The sequence below is a fragment of the Sciurus vulgaris genome (genome assembly GCF_902686455.1).
Source record: "Sciurus vulgaris genome assembly, chromosome: 8".
Classification (NCBI taxonomy): Eukaryota; Metazoa; Chordata; class Mammalia; order Rodentia; family Sciuridae; genus Sciurus; species Sciurus vulgaris.
The window spans coordinates 45,926,413-45,945,117 of record NC_136468.1 but is presented as its reverse complement, the minus strand read 5'-3'; the positions used below and the strand labels follow the sequence as shown (position 1 = coordinate 45,945,117).

General features: G+C 37.0%; 1 protein-coding gene across 3 annotated transcripts; it reads left to right on the top strand.

The window, feature by feature from the left end:
* The first annotated feature begins 1,340 nt into the window (after window positions 1-1,340).
* TAC1 (tachykinin precursor 1) lies at window positions 1,341-9,401 on the top strand. Of its 3 annotated transcripts, none has more exons than XM_079152041.1 (7): window positions 1,341-1,512; window positions 1,937-2,068; window positions 3,073-3,169; window positions 3,635-3,679; window positions 4,190-4,213; window positions 5,560-5,613; window positions 8,815-9,401. In XM_079152041.1, exons 2-7 carry the CDS (start codon window positions 1,946-1,948, stop codon window positions 8,862-8,864), a joined length of 393 nt encoding a protein of 130 aa, XP_079008167.1. In that variant the 5' UTR covers window positions 1,341-1,512; window positions 1,937-1,945; the 3' UTR covers window positions 8,865-9,401. The 3 variants fall into 3 exon arrangements, with proteins under 3 accessions (XP_079008167.1, XP_079008169.1, XP_079008168.1); XM_079152042.1 differs by lacking the exon at window positions 1,341-1,512 and adding an exon at window positions 1,528-1,688; XM_079152043.1 differs by lacking the exon at window positions 3,635-3,679 and having other exon boundaries at window positions 1,353-1,512.
* The last annotated feature ends 9,304 nt before the right edge of the window (window positions 9,402-18,705 follow it).

Here is an 18,705-nt window from a genome sequence, read left to right as displayed (position 1 = left end):
AATTCTTATCTTTTAAATTGACTGAAACATTTATAGTTGCGAATGATGAGATATCTGGAATTTGCTTTAAAATATTCTGGTGGGAGGGATTAGGAAGGGTTGTATATAAAACTTGAAAATTGTTTCAACCAGATGAGTCTTTCTACTATTGTGTATGTTTATAATATTCCATATACAGTGTTTTAAGAACAAAAACAAAATACTCACATTGTGAAGCTACATTTAAACAAATGAGACACATGGGAATTTCAAACTTCAGGGTTGAGAAAGAACAATTGTTAGAGGGGAAATGTGATTGGCTTAATTGAGTTGCAAAAAAATCTATTCCCTTCACACACTATACTAATATAATTAGTTGAAAAAATAATACCAAGAGAGAACTACTCAAACCAAGATGTGACAACATTTAGTTCCTATAGAGGTGAAAGAAATGTAATTTGTGTGACAGACGTTATTTGTCTAATAATTTTATTTGCCAGTGACCACCCAGTCACTTACTTTTAGATGCAGAGAAATCTGTGGTTGATCTGTAAGCTCTTTAGTGACACGGTATGTGCATCCTGCATATGGTCTTGCTGGTTTGGGATTTTTAGCAAGAACAGGTGGGAAATTTACTCCCTCCACCCTGGCTCCTGGGTGGGGAAAGAATAGGACTTTTTGAAGCAGAAGGTATGCTACGACGGCACTGATGCAAGAGTAAGTTCTACAGGCAGTGCCACGTTTCAATTCCCCTATCTCCCAGGGATAAAATAAACCTGCTTCCATCTTCTGAAAATCCTTTTGTAATGCTGAAGAAATGACAGTATTCTGGTTGATTTAGGAGAGGAATGTTGCGGTCAGAGGAAGATGCTATAACTCAAAAACACTAAAAACTCTAGGAAGGTAGAAATGGAAGAGAAAAAAAAAAAAAAAAATCCACCCTCCCCCCCTCACCGAGATGCTTCTTTCACAGCCTGATTTCCTAAGTCAGAATCTCAAAGACTGAAGTTCTTTGGCCGCCCTCAAAAGTGCAACTTATCCTGACGTGTCCAGATGGAAAAAAGTTGTGGAAGTCCGAGGAATGAGTCATTTTGCTCAGTTTTGATGAGTAATCTCAGGTGTCCCTGAGCCCCGTTCGGAAGGATAGGGGAGGGGGCGTCAGATTTTGCGGATGGAAGAAGACAGGCTGCTGCTGTGGATTGGATGGCGAGACCTGGATTTTCCTAATATTGCGTCATATAGAACACAATTGGGTCCAGATGTTATAGGAACCGACGGGTTACTGTCTCGGAAACTCTCAATCACGCAAGCGAAGGGAGAGGAGGCGGTTAATTAAATATTGAGCAGAAAGTCGCGTGGGGAGAGTGTCACGTGTGTCTCCAGGCTCGTCAAGCCTGGGATAAATACCGCGAAGCACCGAGCAGGCAAAAGAGCGCGCTCGGACCTCCTCCTCCACAGCAGCTGCAACCCAGAGTGCCGAGCGCTAGGCTTGCGCTCAGACGCCACAGGATCCCTGCGGGTTTGTCCGCCGCAGTAAGTACCCGCGTACTGCCAGCTGCCACTGCTGGGCTTTTCCAGTCGCGCATCTGTCCAAGGTGGCCACACGCGGTCTTCGGTGCGCAGCTGCTGCTAGGGTGTGTGGGGAGACTTGTTTCTCAAGTGCCAACGCCCCTCTTTGTCTTCCACCTGCAGAGCCTCCAGACTCGAGAGTATGGGTTCGTGGGTTAGGGGTCTGGGGAGCTAAGACTAGGGGAGAAAGGCTTTGAGAATCCTTGGGGAGTGATTCTCTTTCCTAAAGAGTCCAGGCGAGCGATTTAACCCTTATGCTTTTAATCTTCGTTAACTGGACCCGCGTTCATTGTGGGGCCAAATTTTCTTCCGCTCTAACTCTTGGAGATTTATATTCGTGTCATTTTTTCTTCCCTCTCTTTAATGCCTTCTCCCGCACTCTTACCAGAAATCCACCATGAAAATCCTCGTGGCCTTGGCAGTCTTTTTTCTCGTCTCCACACAACTGTTTGCTGAAGAAATCGGTGCCAACGATGATCTAAATTATTGGTCCGACTGGTCCGACAGTGATCAGATCAAGGTGAGACTGTCCGGGCATGGCCCGCGCTGTTCCTGGCTTCGGTGCAGTTACCATTCCCCCAGGATAGCACCCGAGTTAGCTTGGCGGGCACCGAGTCAAGAGACAGTGGAAGCGCTCAGAGGGGTGTAAAGGGGCGCCACCCCCAGATTCCCCTCGGGATTTTGCGCCCACGATCTAAGTTTCCTGCACTATCGGGCCCAGGAACTCCCTGAAGGAGTGATCGCCTCACTGATGAGCCCCTGTCCCCACAAGCCTAGAAACCTCACTCGGTTTCAATCCCTAGTAACAGGGATTTAAGGGGCTTCCGTCCAGCTTCGCTGCCGGGGCTTCGGAAATGTTAGGCTGGGACAGAAGAGGGCGCGTCGGTCGCGGGCAGAAGCGAGGGTAAGGGGGAGCTTCGCTTCGAAGGACTTAGAAGGGCCGAGGTGGGTGGGAAACTAACTTCCTGCCTTGATCCTTACTTTGAGGATCTGAAAACGTAGCTATACGATTCCCTTTAGATGGCTCGCAGTTTGGCGCGAGGCTGAGAGCTTTGGGCTAACAGTGTAAATGGTCGGTGCAGGTCGCTTGGAAGCATTGTCACCCTTCTCCACCCGAACCCCGCCGCCCTCACACTAGTATATCTTTGGGGCAGTGAGGGGTCTCCAAAGCCGGCATCAGAGGCCAGAAGGTGGCAGCGCGGTGTTTGAAGTGAAGTTCTTTGGGATGGGAGGAAGGAGCGGAAAGCGCTCCTGGAAGATGCCGCACTGCTGCCAAGTAGCCAGGGTAGGTTTATGGAAGGAGGCAGCGCGGGGCAGGTAGAGGCAAAGAACTAGAGTCCAAGACAGACTCCACTCAGCCTCGGCGTGGGAGAGCCCGCCGCTTCTCTTTGGGCGAAGCTGGCTTTCCGGCTGAGCACATCACCCAGCAGCCCAGGCTGGTGAGGGACTAGAGCGCACGGTGGTGGTAATGACTGGGGTTAGTGGGCGCCTTATTCTATACCCACACGCTGATTTGTTCCCCAGGAGGAGCTGCCGGAGCCTTTTGAGCATCTTCTGCAGAGAATCGCCCGGAGACCCAAACCTCAGCAGTTCTTTGGATTAATGGGCAAACGGGATGCCGGTGAGATAACCAAAGGTCCCTAGGTCTCTCGCGGCAACCCACCTTGTCCACTAGTTTGTTTCTGGAGCATCCAGGTGTCTCTTGCTCTTTGGTAGTGATTGCCACCCTAAGAGAGTTGTAACTCCTAGGACGAGATTCGGACCCGCACCTAACACATGCATTTGCCCCCATAAGGGCGAGATCTGTTTCACCTACTTCAGGGTATTCAAGAGCCCCCAAACAGGAACAACCTTAGCTAAGCCTGACTAAAGATCCCGCCGCAAAGAAGGGGAAGGTATGACGTTTCCAAGGGGTAGCACTCTGAATGGTTCAAGTGCATGTGGGAAACTGACTTCAGAACATTCTCTGGGATTAGATTAGACATGGCTGTCCCTTGTTGCATGATAGGAAATATTCAGTTTCCTTGAGTTCACCCCACCATCAGTGGAAATTGTGAATAGTTAATGTCCATTCGTCTCTTGTCAGATTCCTCAATTGAAAAACAAGTGGCCCTGTTAAAGGCTCTTTATGGTAAACATTCCTATAAATCTTTACTTACTATTATGAATGCACATGTAGGAGGAAAGTGAAGAAATATTTATGTACTGAAATTCAATATCCTAATTATTCCTGTTTAAGAGGTAGATTTGCATACCCCCACGTGATGTGTGTGTGTGTGTGTGAGAGAGAGAGAGAGAGAGAGAGAGAGAGAGAGAAATGGGTAACCATTCTTGAATATAGTAGATGGCACAGATTTATAGTTAATAACAATCCTTAAAAGTCCCATAGTTCTGGGTTTGAATTGGTGGCTCATGGATGTCGTTTAATAAATATTCCTCTTGTTTGTTAAAATATTTAGTTTTATTATTAATAACTTGATTAACATTTCTAGTTCTATTATAATCTTCAGGATAGTACATATCTGGAAAATTTACATATTTTGAAAATCAATTTATTTTATAATTCTTGCTAAAAGATATCATGTAGCTTCTTTAAAAGAAAACTATGTGTGTTTGCTAATTTGATCTTTCTTTCTTCTAGGACATGGCCAGATCTCTCACAAAAGTAAGTTCTAAATTATTTTGACATTTATCAAATGCTAATTTTAATTGTATTGAATTCTACATTATGTAATACAATGTAAGAATGCAGGAGACTCATTCGGAACATGGCTAAATGAATAATTAATTTGAATAAACTTTGTTGTTTAGACATATTGTACTTATGAAAAGGTATATTATATTAAAAAAGAAAATGTCCTCTAACAACTGTAAACTGTTAGTTTTAGAATTTCAACCTGAGGTTTAGAAATCCATCACACACATTCATCTCCATCCCCCCCCCCCACTTACACAGCAAAAAAATCTCAAGCATTTATAGATAAATTTCATTTTAATGAGCTGAATCCCACAGCATCAGGTAGCAGCCGACTAAAGTGGGTGAGTGAATATCTGAGTAGAGAATTCACACTAAAAATAAAGATGGGTAGAGATAGAATTTTTTGATCCCATAATTAAAAATAGAAGGTCTTTCTATCAAAGGACAGTGAAGCATTTCTTAGGACAGTGAAGATGGCATAACAGTGCTCTGGAGGGTCAGTAGATCCTAGTTTCTAGCTAATGAAACCAAGTCTACTGGAATCCCAAGGATCCATCCTAATCACATTGTCCACTTAGTGCCCTTTCTTGGATTTGATTCCCTGGGTGGCGGAGTAGGCCCCAATAAGGTAGCAGCCCTAGCCTCAACTAATACACTAAAAACCAAGAGAAATTCTCACACTAGCATCCAAATAATAACCTTTTCCAAAGGCTTCATTTCTGAAAATAAATTTTGTTCATATTTTCTTTCTAAGGATTTGACTTTCAAGGGAAGTCTATATATAGCAAAATTCTATATAATAAAAATAAATGTACTCTACTAACATAAAAACTAATATACTTCCTCAAAGGGTTTTTTTTTTAATTCAATGAAATAGTGACCTTTTAGAAGATTATAATCATCAAGGATAGGAATCAGCTAAAGTTCACTTGCTAAGACATGGAACATATTCAATAATGTGAAGAAATAAGCTTGGATATTTCTCTCACACAAATGTAGAATTGACTTGCAAAAAATTCAACACTGACTCAAATAACAATATTTATAACTTTATATGATAGATAAAACATAATATGAATAAAAGGTACTTGATACTATTTAAAGAATTGAGACTAGTGCTCTCATTGTATTGTTTTAGTGTAATTTATACAACTTATAAGGAATCTTCATTTCTTCAGCCTTGCCAAAACTTGAAATAGATACATATTTATTGTATAGGCATATATTCAAAAGTTTGCTTTTTTGTACTAGTTATAAGATTTTATTTCCTCAAAAACATACATATTAAAACACCCCTAAATGTATTTTTCCAGGGCATAAAACAGATTCCTTTGTTGGACTAATGGGCAAAAGAGCTTTAAATTCTGGTATGTATGAAATCATGACTAAAACTAGACAATATCTCAAATCTGCTTCTATTGTTTTTATAAGGCATAATTTTCAAAATATTCAAAAGGAATAACAGACTTAAAATGAGTAATTATGGTGAAAAAATTCAGTTGTAGCACCTATGCCAAGAGTGGATTTATAGCTAATTAAGCTAATATCACCATAGCATTGGTTGATTTCTCTCAATCTATGAGCTTTACCAGAGTCTGCCCCATTAAATCATTACCCACCCTGAATCTTTGGGCTGGTCTCTTAGATCTGCTCACTAAACTGTACTCAGTCTTTTAAGGCAGGAAAGGCACACACAGGGACAGATGAGAGATTTTTATTTATGACCAAGGGAATTTAAAACTTTTATAAGATGTTACATCTGGCAGTCTTCCAACAAAAATATAAATAAATGATAAAGAAAAATGTTATGCAAATCACTTGCTCATTATAAAGTTATAGAAGTTCAAATCTCAGTGTCCTGATGGATGTTGGAAAGGAGGAAAGTGATGTGATTCATTTCAACACCTCTTAAAAGGAACACAATCAAATCATCCTTCAGTGTTATAAACCAGTTCTGGCTGTGGAACTCTTAGAAGGGATGTCACACTTCCAATGCATATTTCCTTTTTTCTCTTGAGTTTTCATTGCCTATGTAAATGCTACATACATATATCTGAAAACCCTTATTTCCTAACTCTTTCATCACACTATTTTCAAGGTTAAATAACCACTTTATCATATTCATGGAAACTGAATTTTTGTCAAGCATATTCAAACCTGGTTAGTCCTTAGCTGTGGCTTTTTGTAAAACCTATTCAAATTCTCTTTATTTTACTTTGAATTAAAATACTAGTTATCTAATTAGGTAAAAAGTATTCATCAGCTATCCTATCCATTTAGTATATATCTAGTTTCTAGAAAATCTATAAGTTGTGCTGTCTTAATTCTTAATTATCTAGATTCATGAAAAAATAATTATCCTAGTATTTTTATTGGTTCTTCTCTTCCTCAATTTAGAAACTACCTTTGTATTTTATCACCAGTCATTGTAGGGCTATTTTATTTTGTGTTATAAAATTATATGTTTTAAGTACAGTAACTACTGTACTTCTTGAGAACTTATAATTGTTTTATTTATGTATTGTCTTCCAGCTTTTGGAAATGGGATAGAAATTTAAACACAGTGACATTTATTTGTATCCATACATAACTAGCCTTACTTAACTGTGATTTTCTTAACAATTATATTAGTCATCCACTCTCCATTTCCAGATTTTATATAGCTGTCAGAACATGTTTGACAAATAATAGAGATGCTGTACAGTTTACAGCAGATGCTGTACAGTTTACATGTACCTAGAGTAATAATTATAGGTAATAATACATAGAACCACTGCAATAAATCAGAATTGACTTCTAAGTAAATCTTTGTTCTTCCATTTGTTTAAATATATAAAAGGGGAAAAAAAGTAATTCATTGCCCATCAGGAACCTTTTCATATGGTCAGTGGGACAGGGTTATCATAGTCACATTCCACAGCCAACCGATCCTTACCCTTTCACAGTCACAGGTGATCTAAAAACCCTTTTCCAGAGAAACCCGCACCAACTCAGGCACACAAAAGTTGGCATCCATCTTCAGAGGGTTTAAGGAACAGGTAAGAAACTGTTTCCATGGAAGAAGACATTTGCCCCAGCTAAATTGTTAATCTGTCTGTACTTAGTTTAATTAGGATTCATTTCACTTCACTGATGGAACTTTAAAAACAAAGGTAGTTACTCCAGCTTGTCAGGGCCTGAGCTTGTGCTGGCCACCCACCTCCCGATAAAAGCCAGCCAGCTGGAGAAAGGAACTTTTCCTTCCTTTATTACTGTTCGGCTTGGAGCTTAGTCTGGCCCACCTCAGAATTGCAGACGAAATTGGTGCGAAACATTCAATTTATTTTTCACCTCACTTAAGGGTAGGTGGACATTAGAGGTCAGTGATAGAAAGGGGAAGTGCTAAATCTAGTTCTCCTCTTACCTTTTTTCTCAATAAACCTTTCACAACAAGGAAACTGCAGGGTACCTTCTATGATTCCTACAGATCTTCCTTCTGCTGTTTCTATTTAAATTCAATATTTTATACAGGGCATACTGAATTTTAAAAAGCATAGTAGTTTTACTATAATGTAAATCTAAGTGTATAAAGTATTGGCTAAGTTGATGAAAAATATTCTTAGATATATTATTACCAGAGTCTGATCCTTACCCATTCGTGGTTATAGATCCCTTTGAAATTATACATGTTAAAATATAATAAAATGTTTGCATTTTTTGTCCAGAGAGTCAAAGTACTTACATTACTTACTAGCTATGTGTTAAGTATCTTTGGAAGCAGTAATTCGTATTTCACTAGGATGCTAGGAGGTAAGTTAAATTGTGCTGTATTTAGAGGGCCCAATTGACTTACCTACAGAAAATAAGACTGCCTGTCAGCTCAAGAACAATCCATCATTGAAAGGTATCCACAAGAGAGGAAGAGACCTTCACATCATCATGTGCTTCTAGGGCAGAAACTAGCAAACTTTTTCTGAAAAGAACCAGATCGTAAATATTTCTGACTTTTTGGGCCATGCCAACTTGGTAGCAACTATTAAAATCTGCCACTTCAAAACCAAAGCAGCCATAGATGATACATAAATAAACTGAGTTTCTGTATTCCAATAAAACTTTACTTGCAACAGCAAAGGGTGAGCTAGATTTGCCTCATGACCAGCAGTTTATTGACCTTTGTCCTAGAATAAAAGTCTTATGCTTCACTTTCATCCTACTAGTATTCCTGGTTACTTCAGGCACGATCCTTTCTATAATTCACCTTGCATGTCTCTATGTCTGTCATGATACATAGAGAAAGTTGCTGAATATTAATATTGTGATATATCATGGAAATACAATATATTGTTTTGGGACATCAAATATGTACCATATGACCAAAGAGTCCAAGTGTTCTATGGTTAGATCACTTAGAATCATGATAGAGAGTGAGGCAGAATTAAAGGATGTATAAATAAAACTTTTAGCAATACTTCAGTAGAGGGAAAAAGTTATTACAACTTTATACTAATTTACTGTATGCATTGAGTATTTATTATAAACTCCCTCAGCGAATCTTCTTAAAATACACTTTATTTCCCCTCTGTTCTCAGTGGCTTATGAAAGGAATGCAATGCAGAATTACGAAAGAAGACGTAAATAAAGTACCTACTGTATTATTTATTCAGCATCATTCATGTCAATGGGCAATGAACGGTAAAATGAAATATGCACTATAAGGAATAATTATTTATTTAATAACAATTGTTGTTATGAGTTGAAAACTCAAAAAAGTGTTTATTTTTCATATTGTGCCAATATGTATTGCAAACTTGTGTTGTGGTTCTAACATGATGACTCCTTCAGAAGTAGAAATCAGTGGTAACTTCTCAACAAAGCACAGTATTTAATGAAATTGTAAAAATCTGTCAGTGATACATTCTCCAAGGAAAGAACTACCTGGAACAGATATGTCAGCTCCTGCTGAAAGGGAGAAAACCCCTGTACAGTCTGTGCTTCCCTGTCTGTCTTCTTGGTGAAAATGTACTAAGACTTTGATATCAAACGGCATTTGTGTCCCTGCAGCATGTTTCATGTTTTGTGAATATACAGAGATGTTTTAAAAATTTTTAATGTGATTCTAAGGTCTTCATTCATTGTATGATGTGTTGTGACAACTACATTTTAAATAAAAGAAAAAAAATAAGTATTTTTGTAATATTCTTTCATTAGCACTATGTCCAATCAGCAACCTCTGTTTTAGTAGTGGAAATATGTTCAAAGTTGTTTTGATTAAAATGCAAGCTCCTTTTCTCTCTCACTCACGCACATAGGTGCACACATAACCCACACACATGTGTCCCCCACACATTTTTTTTTGCTGTCATTTGGCATGAGATGATACAGAAAACAATTGTATTTTAGAACCCAAAGAGCAACATTCTATTGAAAAATAATGATTCTAATAAATAACAGTCTATTGAAGAGTAATTATGATAATAATAACTAAGTTATATATTACACATTTAATCATTCAATGGCAGAAGTATTATAATCACAATTTTACAGATGAGAACATGAAAGTTAAGGAAAAGTTGGGGTCAGAAATTATAATATTGAGAAGAGTCAAGATTGGGAATCATTGAAGAGGAAATAGAGAAAATTCATATTTGACAATGAAATTGAGAAAACAAATATTCATTGATACAACAGAATATAATGCATTATTTTAAATGACATATGAGCCAGATATAGTGGTGCACTCCTGTAATGCCAGCAGTTTGGGAGGGCAAGGCAGGAGGTTTGTAAGTTCAAAGCCAGCCTCAGCAAGTTAGTGAGGCCCTAAGCAAATTAATGAAACCCTGTCTCAAAATTAAAAAATAAAAAGGGCTGCAGATACGGCTAAGTGGTTAAATGCCCCTGGGTTCAATCCCTGACACCATAAAACAGTACCCACAAAGCCTTGAATGGTGGGAAGTTTGAACGCAATCTCTCATACACAGTATGTGTTCAGAGCGTATTACCTGTTGTCATTGTTAGCTACTCTCTGAAATACCAGTGAGAAAATTAGTATATATTTTAGCTATTAATATTTTCATATGCACGCTGAAAAAGCAGCAGTGTGAGGGTGGTTTTTAAATATTTGCCTCACGAATCAAACCTGGGGCTGTATTGCAAATTATGCAGTGCTTCATGCTGTTCATGGCTACACTAGCTAGTCCCCTTGGGCCCTTCTGGCTCTAAGATTCTATAAATCTCCACAGCATAATCCCACATGCTGTATAAAGACGTGCATCAGTGAGAACACACTCACGCCTGCCTTCCCTCTAGGCCCAGAAAACCATCAACAGCCTGAATAGGGAAATGGAGAGAAACTTCAAGTTTGTACTCATAAAACATTTACTACTACTTTCCCTCTGTGGCATATTTCCTTTAACTAAAATAAGTTTTCTTCACCTACATTTTTTCTTAAATATTTTATTCTGTTATGAAACACCCAAAAGACCAAGCTATATAATTAAGTTACCTGTACACTTTCTTTTTTCTTTTTCTTTTTTTTTTTTTTTTTTCTGTTTGTTTTTATATTGGTCATTGTCCAGGGCAAAAGTAAGTGATATGCAAGCTTAGTCATTTGAGGAAGGTTTAATAAAGGAACTAATTACCAATTGTGAGCAAGGTACAGAGAAGCCAGCCAGTGAAGGCAGTTCTCCCACACAGTGGGAGTCACTGCTACTCCTAGGCCAGAGGATCAGGAGAAGAAGGAAGGATCACTGTGTGCAAAGGGCTGCCCAATGACCCTTGTCTTCCGCAGGGGGATGGGGCCAACACAAGGTGATTAGGAATCTAGGGAGGGTGCTGCAGGAAGGGAGGCTAGGGAATAAATACCCCAACCTTGCTCTCCTCCCACTGTCTGATCCCCTATCCACACCTCCCACTGGACAAACTCGACTGGAAAACAGGACCAGGAGCCTGTGATGCTGCCCATACAGGTAAGAAGCACATTCAGGGCACCTGTTCCCATAAAGAAAGCTGGCAGGAAACTAAGAAGGGAAGAAAGGAAGAAAACCAATACATTGTGTGCTTCATTGTTTTTAATAAAAAATATTACTAATCAAAGAAATATCTGGAGTAAAACCAAAAGTTCTCCTCTGGATACCCCAGGGGGCTAGTTTCATTTGGACCCATCCAAACAAACAAAAATAAGAAATATCTCTTCAATTTGTATGTATTCTGAAATCTCCCCTTTTAACACAAAATAATTATGAGTGATTTATAAAGCTATATTTTAAGGAAAAATTAAGTATATTGGAATTTATGCAAAACAGAGTAAAAGCTTTTGGTGGACCTGAAATTGTATGGATCCCTAAAAAGGAAAGTACATGGGCAGCCACGCAATAAGTCACAGCCCTAGCGGAAAATTGCAGAAGCAGGGAAAGGTGCCAGTCCCAGAATATGGAATTGATCACTGCTGAAAACAGACTTCTCAGTAGCAAGGTCATATGCCATGAGATAAGAGAACAAAAACTAAAATGTGGCATATACATGCAATGGTGTTTTAGTCATCTATAAGGAAGAATGAAATTATGTCATTTGCTGGTAAATGGATGGAACTGGAGAATATCATGCTAAGTGAAATAAGCCAGACCCAGAAAGTCAAAGGTCAAATATTTTCTTTCCTATGTGGACGCTAGAGCAAAATAAGAGAAAAGAAAAGGAGGGGGGGGTCCCATGAAATAGAAGGGACATCAGTGAAGTAGAGGAAGGGGATTGAGGGGGAGAGAGGAGGAATGGGAAGAGGGAGGAAATGCAGAATGATATTGAACAATTTATGCTATGCACATATATGAACATACCATGGTAATTCCACCTTTATGTATATCTAAAAAGCACCAGTAAAAAAAGTAATAAATAGCTGGACATGGTGGCTTGGGAGACTGAGGCAGGAGGATTGCCAGTTCAAAGCCAGCCTCAGCAACTTAGCAAGGCACTCAACAGTCAGTGAGACCCTGTCTCTAACTAAAAATACAAAAAAGGGATGGGAATGTGGTTCAGTGATTGAGTATTCCTGGGTTCAAACCCCAGTACCAAAAATAAATAAATAAATAAATAAATAAATAAATAAATAAATAAATAAATAAATAAATAAATGGAAAACCAGGAGAGTAGAAGAAGGGGAATAGGGGGAGGAAAAGGGGAAGGGAAAGAGGAAGCACTGAGGACCAAAATGGAGCAAATTATATTCCATGCCTGATGAATATGTCAAACTGAACCTCACAATTAGATATAACTACTAATCTAAAGACATTTTTAAAATTAAGGAAAATAATATTTAATCAAACTATTTTTTAACAATGAGGATGAATTTGTGGATGAAGAAACCAACTAGAAGCCATTAGCTTGAGCCTTTATTAAACCACCACCACAAGAGTTCAGCTGTTGTGCTGGGAGCAGAGAGCTGAAGAACTGACATGTTACACTGATGAAGGTCAGCCAGTATTCCACTGCATTCTGAGAATTGTTCACTGTCCAACTGACAGAAGAAATGGGGAACCCAAGCTGCCTTAGTCATGGGACAGGATTTGGGGACTGCAAGACAGGAGCTAAGGTTTCAGCCGCTGGTAATCAGTTCGAGTTTAGCAGAAAGACGGAGGAGGCAGAGTGGGGCCAGGTCTTTCCAGCATCCATGGAATAAACCAGATATTTATTTCTTGCCAAAATTAAGGTCATTCTCAAACAAAGTTTATACCTACCTTCTTTGTAAGAATTATTAGAGGATGTTATATTCCATGCTTTTTATGTCAAAATAAATCCTTTTGTAATGTATAACTAAAAAGAACGAATAAAAATGCAAAAAAAGAATAATTATTAGTGGATGATTTCAGCACAAAAAAAACAAATCTGGAAAGATTAATTAACAAAGAACATGGCGAACAAATGAATTATTTTTAAAATATTGCTAAATTGAAATTAGTTGTGCATATGTAGCTGTATTAAATAAATAATTTAGAAATAAAATTCAATATAGCAGTTGGGGTGAGGGCAAGCAAGGAACAGTGTATAAGAGAATAAATGCATACTAAATTCTTTGTCTTGTGGAAGACAGCACATAGATGTTCTTATATTTTAAAAAGGAAGTATGAGTTTCTATGTATGAATTAAAATGTATACAGCCCAAAACTAACGAATAGATAAAAATATATTACTAGGAAAAACATACTGCAAAATACAATCTAATCTACAGAAAACAAGAAAGTTTAAAAATATCTTGGTTTAAAAAACAGTAAAACTAATGGAAACCTACCTCTATTTATAATAAATGTGAACAGTTTTATCAGACCTAGTAAGAAAGATATGTCATTTGGTTAAAATAAAACCTAGCTATCTATTATTTACCAGGGACAAACCTGAAAAAGTATAATAGAGAATTGTTGACAATAAAGGAATGTAAAAAACATGTACCTGCCAAGTACTAATATGATGATTCTGTAACAATATGACTAGCAAACAAAGGAGAATTCAAGGTAAAAATTCCAGGAAATCAAAAAGGATATTTGATAATGATAAAAGGAACAAGCTACAAGGAAGATATAATAGTAATGAATTTTTATGAATATAAGGTGTGTTTAAAGCATATAAAATGAAAAGGTAAGTAAAAAGACTTATAATTATTAAAAATATACAAATCTCCAATAATTGTGAGAGAAATACTTTTTCAGATTAGTCAAAAAGTAAGCAGGAATACGATCTAGAGAATATAATTAAGAATCTTCATAAAATAAAGAGAATTACAACAGACATACATAATTAAAAATCTTCATGCCTGATGAACATACATGAAAAAAGCATAAAAAATACTATCAAACCAAATTCCACAGCACATTAATATCATACAGCATGATTGAATGGGGTTCATCCCTAAGATGCAAGATGTGCAACATAAACAAATCAATAAATGTGATTCACCATACCAACAGAATGAAGAACAAAATTTATAATCATTTCAATAGTTGCAGAAAAGTCATTTGACAAAATTCAACATCCTTTCCTGAATTTAAAAATAAAAGACTCTCAACAAATCAGGCATTAAGAGGAATACAACATAATAAAGGCAATGTATGATAAGTTAACATCCAACTCAGATGCAACAGTAAAAAGCTTTCACCTTTTCTAAGATCAGTAACAACACAAGGATGCTCACTCTCACTGCTTACATCCAGTTTAGTACCAGCAGTCGTAGACAAAACAATTATGCAAGAAAAAGAAAGAACATCCAGATTCCAAGGAAGAAGTAAAATTGTCACTGCAAATGACATGATCTTATATATTAAAAAAATCCTAAAGACTCTATCAAAACAGTGTTGAAATCAAAAAATTAACCTGTGAAGTTTCAGGATACAAAAGCAATGTGCATAAGTAATGACATTTCTGTACACTAACAATGAGCTATCCAAAAAAAGAAATCAAGAAAACAACACCATTTATAATAATGTTATAAAAATGAATAAAATATTTGGGAATAAATTTAACAAAGGAGGTGAAAGATCTGCACATGGAAAATTACCCAAAAACAGTAAAATAAATTGAAAAAGAAACAAATAGATTAATCCTGTATTTATGGATTGAAAGGAAATTCATCATAAAAATATCTGTACTAGCCAAAGCAAATTCAATGCAACCCTATCAAAATTCCAATGATGCTTTGACAGAATTTTTGTTTAATTCCTAAAATTTGTATGGGATCACAAAAATATCCCAAGTGCCCAAAGCAATCTCAAACAAAAACAACATAATTGGAGGCATCATACTATTTAATTTCAAAATATACTACATAGCTAAATAATCACAATAGCATAGTACTAGGATAAAACAAAAACATAAAATATTGGAAGAGAATAGAGAGCCTAGAATAAATCCACACATTTACAGTCAATCTATCTTCAACAAAATTTCCAGGAACATACAATAGGAAAAGGACAGTGTATTCAATAAATGATGTCAGGAAAATTGGAAATCCACATGCAAAAGAATGAATTTGGACCCTTATCTCACATCATATGCAAAAAAAGTCAACTCAAAATGGATTAGACTTTAATGTGATGCTTGAAACTGAAAAACTATTAGAAGAAAAGTTTTCTTGATGTTGATCTGGGAAGTGACTTTGAATATAACCCATAAAGCACAGGTAACAGAAAAAAAAAAAAAAAAAACAGATGAGATTATCTCAAGCTAAAAAGCTTCCATACAGCAAAGGAAACCTTTAACAAAGTGAAGGTTCAGCCCACAGAATGGGAGAAAATAGTTATAAACCATCATAAGGGGTTAGTATCCAAAATACATAAGGAACTCACAACTCCAGAGCAGAACGTGGATATGTTGGTCAAAGGGCACAAAGTTTCAATTCGACAGAATAAATGATTTCTGAAGCTCTGTTGTGCAGACTAGCACATCTTAAATGTTCTCATCACCAAAAAAATTTTCTGAAATAATGAATGTTAATTATCTTAATGGTTTCACAAAGTTAAATATATGATAATATCACCTTGTATGCCATAAATACATATGATTTTTATTTGTCAGTAATAAGAAAGTTCAGGTGGAATTAATATGTACAATTGTTAAATGTTAATCAAATAAAACTTACGAATTTTTAGAAAGGTACATAATGTTACCTGTACAGTTGATTTTGCAAATAAGAACTTTTACAAATTATTCAGAGGGAAATCTTATAAATATGTGCATAATCCTGAGCATCTCTCAAAAAAGTGAACTATTACAGCTTGATCTACCTTTCACCCAAGAGTCATGCTAGATGCAATAAGTGTCATATAATTGTTTAAAATGCGATACCTTGTAAATCTAGGTAAGAAATGACTGAAGACTGAGCAGATTTGATAAGGCTTCGGACAAAGAAGGGAAGTTTGCTCTAACTACTGGTTCTCAAACTGTGATCCACAGAACCCTAGAGTCCAAAGACCCTATCAGGGGAGTTATGACATTAAAATTATTTTCATGATAATACTAAGATGTTATTTGACTTTTTACTCTCATTCTCTCAAGAATGTACAGTGGAATTTTTCAGAGGTCACCTAATGTAATTACAGAATGGGCATTCTTGCATTTTCCACAATGTCCTAAGGTAATAGGTTTAAGATAGATATGAGCATTTATAGAGATTAATTTAGCTTGCCTTCAGTATTTCTACAATGTACTTCTTAGCTTCATTTGGCCAAATCCACTGAAATTTCTGTAACCTTATTATCATATAATAAATTGTTATTTTGAAAAAAAAGACGGAGGGAATTATCTTCATTAAATAGACATACATTTTTAAAAATATATGTGGCATGTTTTTTTTTTGAGTTTTTTTTTTATTGTAAACAAATGGGATACATGTTGTTTCTCTGTTTGTACATGGCGTAAAGGCATACCATTTGTGTAATCATAAATTTACATAGAGTAATGTTGTTTGATTCATTCTGTTATTTTTTCCCTTCCCCCCACCCCTCCCACCCCTCTTTACCCTCTATACAGTACTTCCTTCCTCCATACTTGCCCCCCTCCCTAACCCTAACTCTAACCCTAACACTAACCCTTCCCTCCCCCCCATTATGTGTCATCATCCACTTATTAGCGATATCATTCGTCCTTTGGCTTTTTGAGATTGGCTTATCTCACTTAGCATGATATTCTAGAATTTCATCCATTTGCCTGCAAATGCCATAATTTTATCATTCTTTATGGCTGAGTAATATTCCATTGTATATATATATATACCACAGTTTCTTTATCCACTCATCAATTGAAGGGCATCTCGGTTGGTTCCACAGTCTGGCTATTGTGAATTGAGCAGCTATGAACATTGATGTGGCTGTATCTCTGTAGTATGCTGATTTTAAGTCCTTTGGGTATAGGCCAAGGAGTGGGATAGCTGGGTCAAATGGCGGGTCCATTCCAAGTTTTCTAAGGAATCTCCACACTGCTTTCCAGAGTGGCGGCACTAATTTGCAGCCCCACCAGCAATGTATGAGTGTACCTTTCTCCCCACATCCTCGCCAACACCTGTTGTTGCTCGTATTCTTGATAATCGCCATTCTAATTGGGGTGAGATGGAATCTTAGGGTGGTTTTGATTTGCATTTCTCTTATTACTAGAGATGTTGAACATTTTTCCATATGTTTGTTGATTGCTTGTAGATCTTCTTCTGTGAAGTGTCTATTCATTTCCTTAGCCCATTTGTCGACTGGATTATTTGAATTCTTGGAGTAAAGTTTTTTGAGTTCTTTATAGATTCTGGAGATTAGTGCTCTATCTGAAGTATGATTGGTAAAGATATTCTCCCATTCTGTAGGCTCTTTCTTCGCATTGCTGATAGTTTCCTTTGCTGAGAGAAAGCTTTTTAGTTTGAATCTATCCCAGTGGTTGATTCTAGCTTTTCTTTCTTGTGCTATGGGAGTCCTGTTAAGGAAGTCTGATCCTAGACCAACAAGGTGAAGATTTGGACCTACTTTTTCTTCTATAAGATGCAGGGTCTCTGGTCTGATTCCGAGGTCCTAAATCCATTTTGAGTTTAGTTTCGTGCATGGTGAGAGATATGGGTTTAGTTTCATTCTGTTGCATATGGATTTCCAATTCTCCCAGCACCATTTGTTGAAGAGGCTATCTTTTCTCCATTGCATATTTTTGGCACCTTTGTCTAGTATGAGAAAATTGTATTTATTTGGGTTTGTGTCCGTGTCCTCTATTCTATACCATTGATCTACCTTTCTATTTTGGTACCAATACCATGCCGTTTTTGTTACTATTGCTTTGTAGTAGAGTTGAAGATCTGGTATTGCAATATCCCCTGTTTCACTCTTCCTGCTAAGGATTGCTTTAGCTATTCTGGGTTTCTTATTCTTCCAGATGAATTTCATAATTGCTTGCTCTATTTCTGTAAGGCACATCATTGGGATTTTAATTGGAATTGCATTGAATTTGTATAGCACTTTAGGTAGTATGGCCATTTTGACAATATTAATTCTTCCTATCCAAGAACATGGAAGATCTTTCCATCTTCTAAGGTGTTCTTTAATTTCTTTCTTTAGTGTTGTATAGTTCTCATTGTAGAGGTGTTTCACCTCTTTTGTGAGATTGATTCCCAAGTATTTTATTTTTTTCGAGGCTATTGTGAATGGGGTAGTTTTCCTAATTTCTCTTTCTGAAGATTCATCACTTATGTATAAAAATGCGTTGGATTTATGGGCATTGATCTTGTAACCTGCTACTTTACTGAATTCACTTATGAGTTCTAAGAGTTTTCTGGTGGAATTTCCAGGTTCCTCTAAATATATAATCATGTCATCAGCGAACAGGGATAGTTTGAGTTCTTCTTTTCCCATTCGTATCCCTTTAATTTCTTTGGTTTGTCTAATTGCTCTGGCTAGAGTCTCAAGAACGATGTTGAACAGAAGTGGTGAAAGAGGGCATCCCTGCCTTGTTCTAGTTTTTAGGGGGAATGCTTTTAG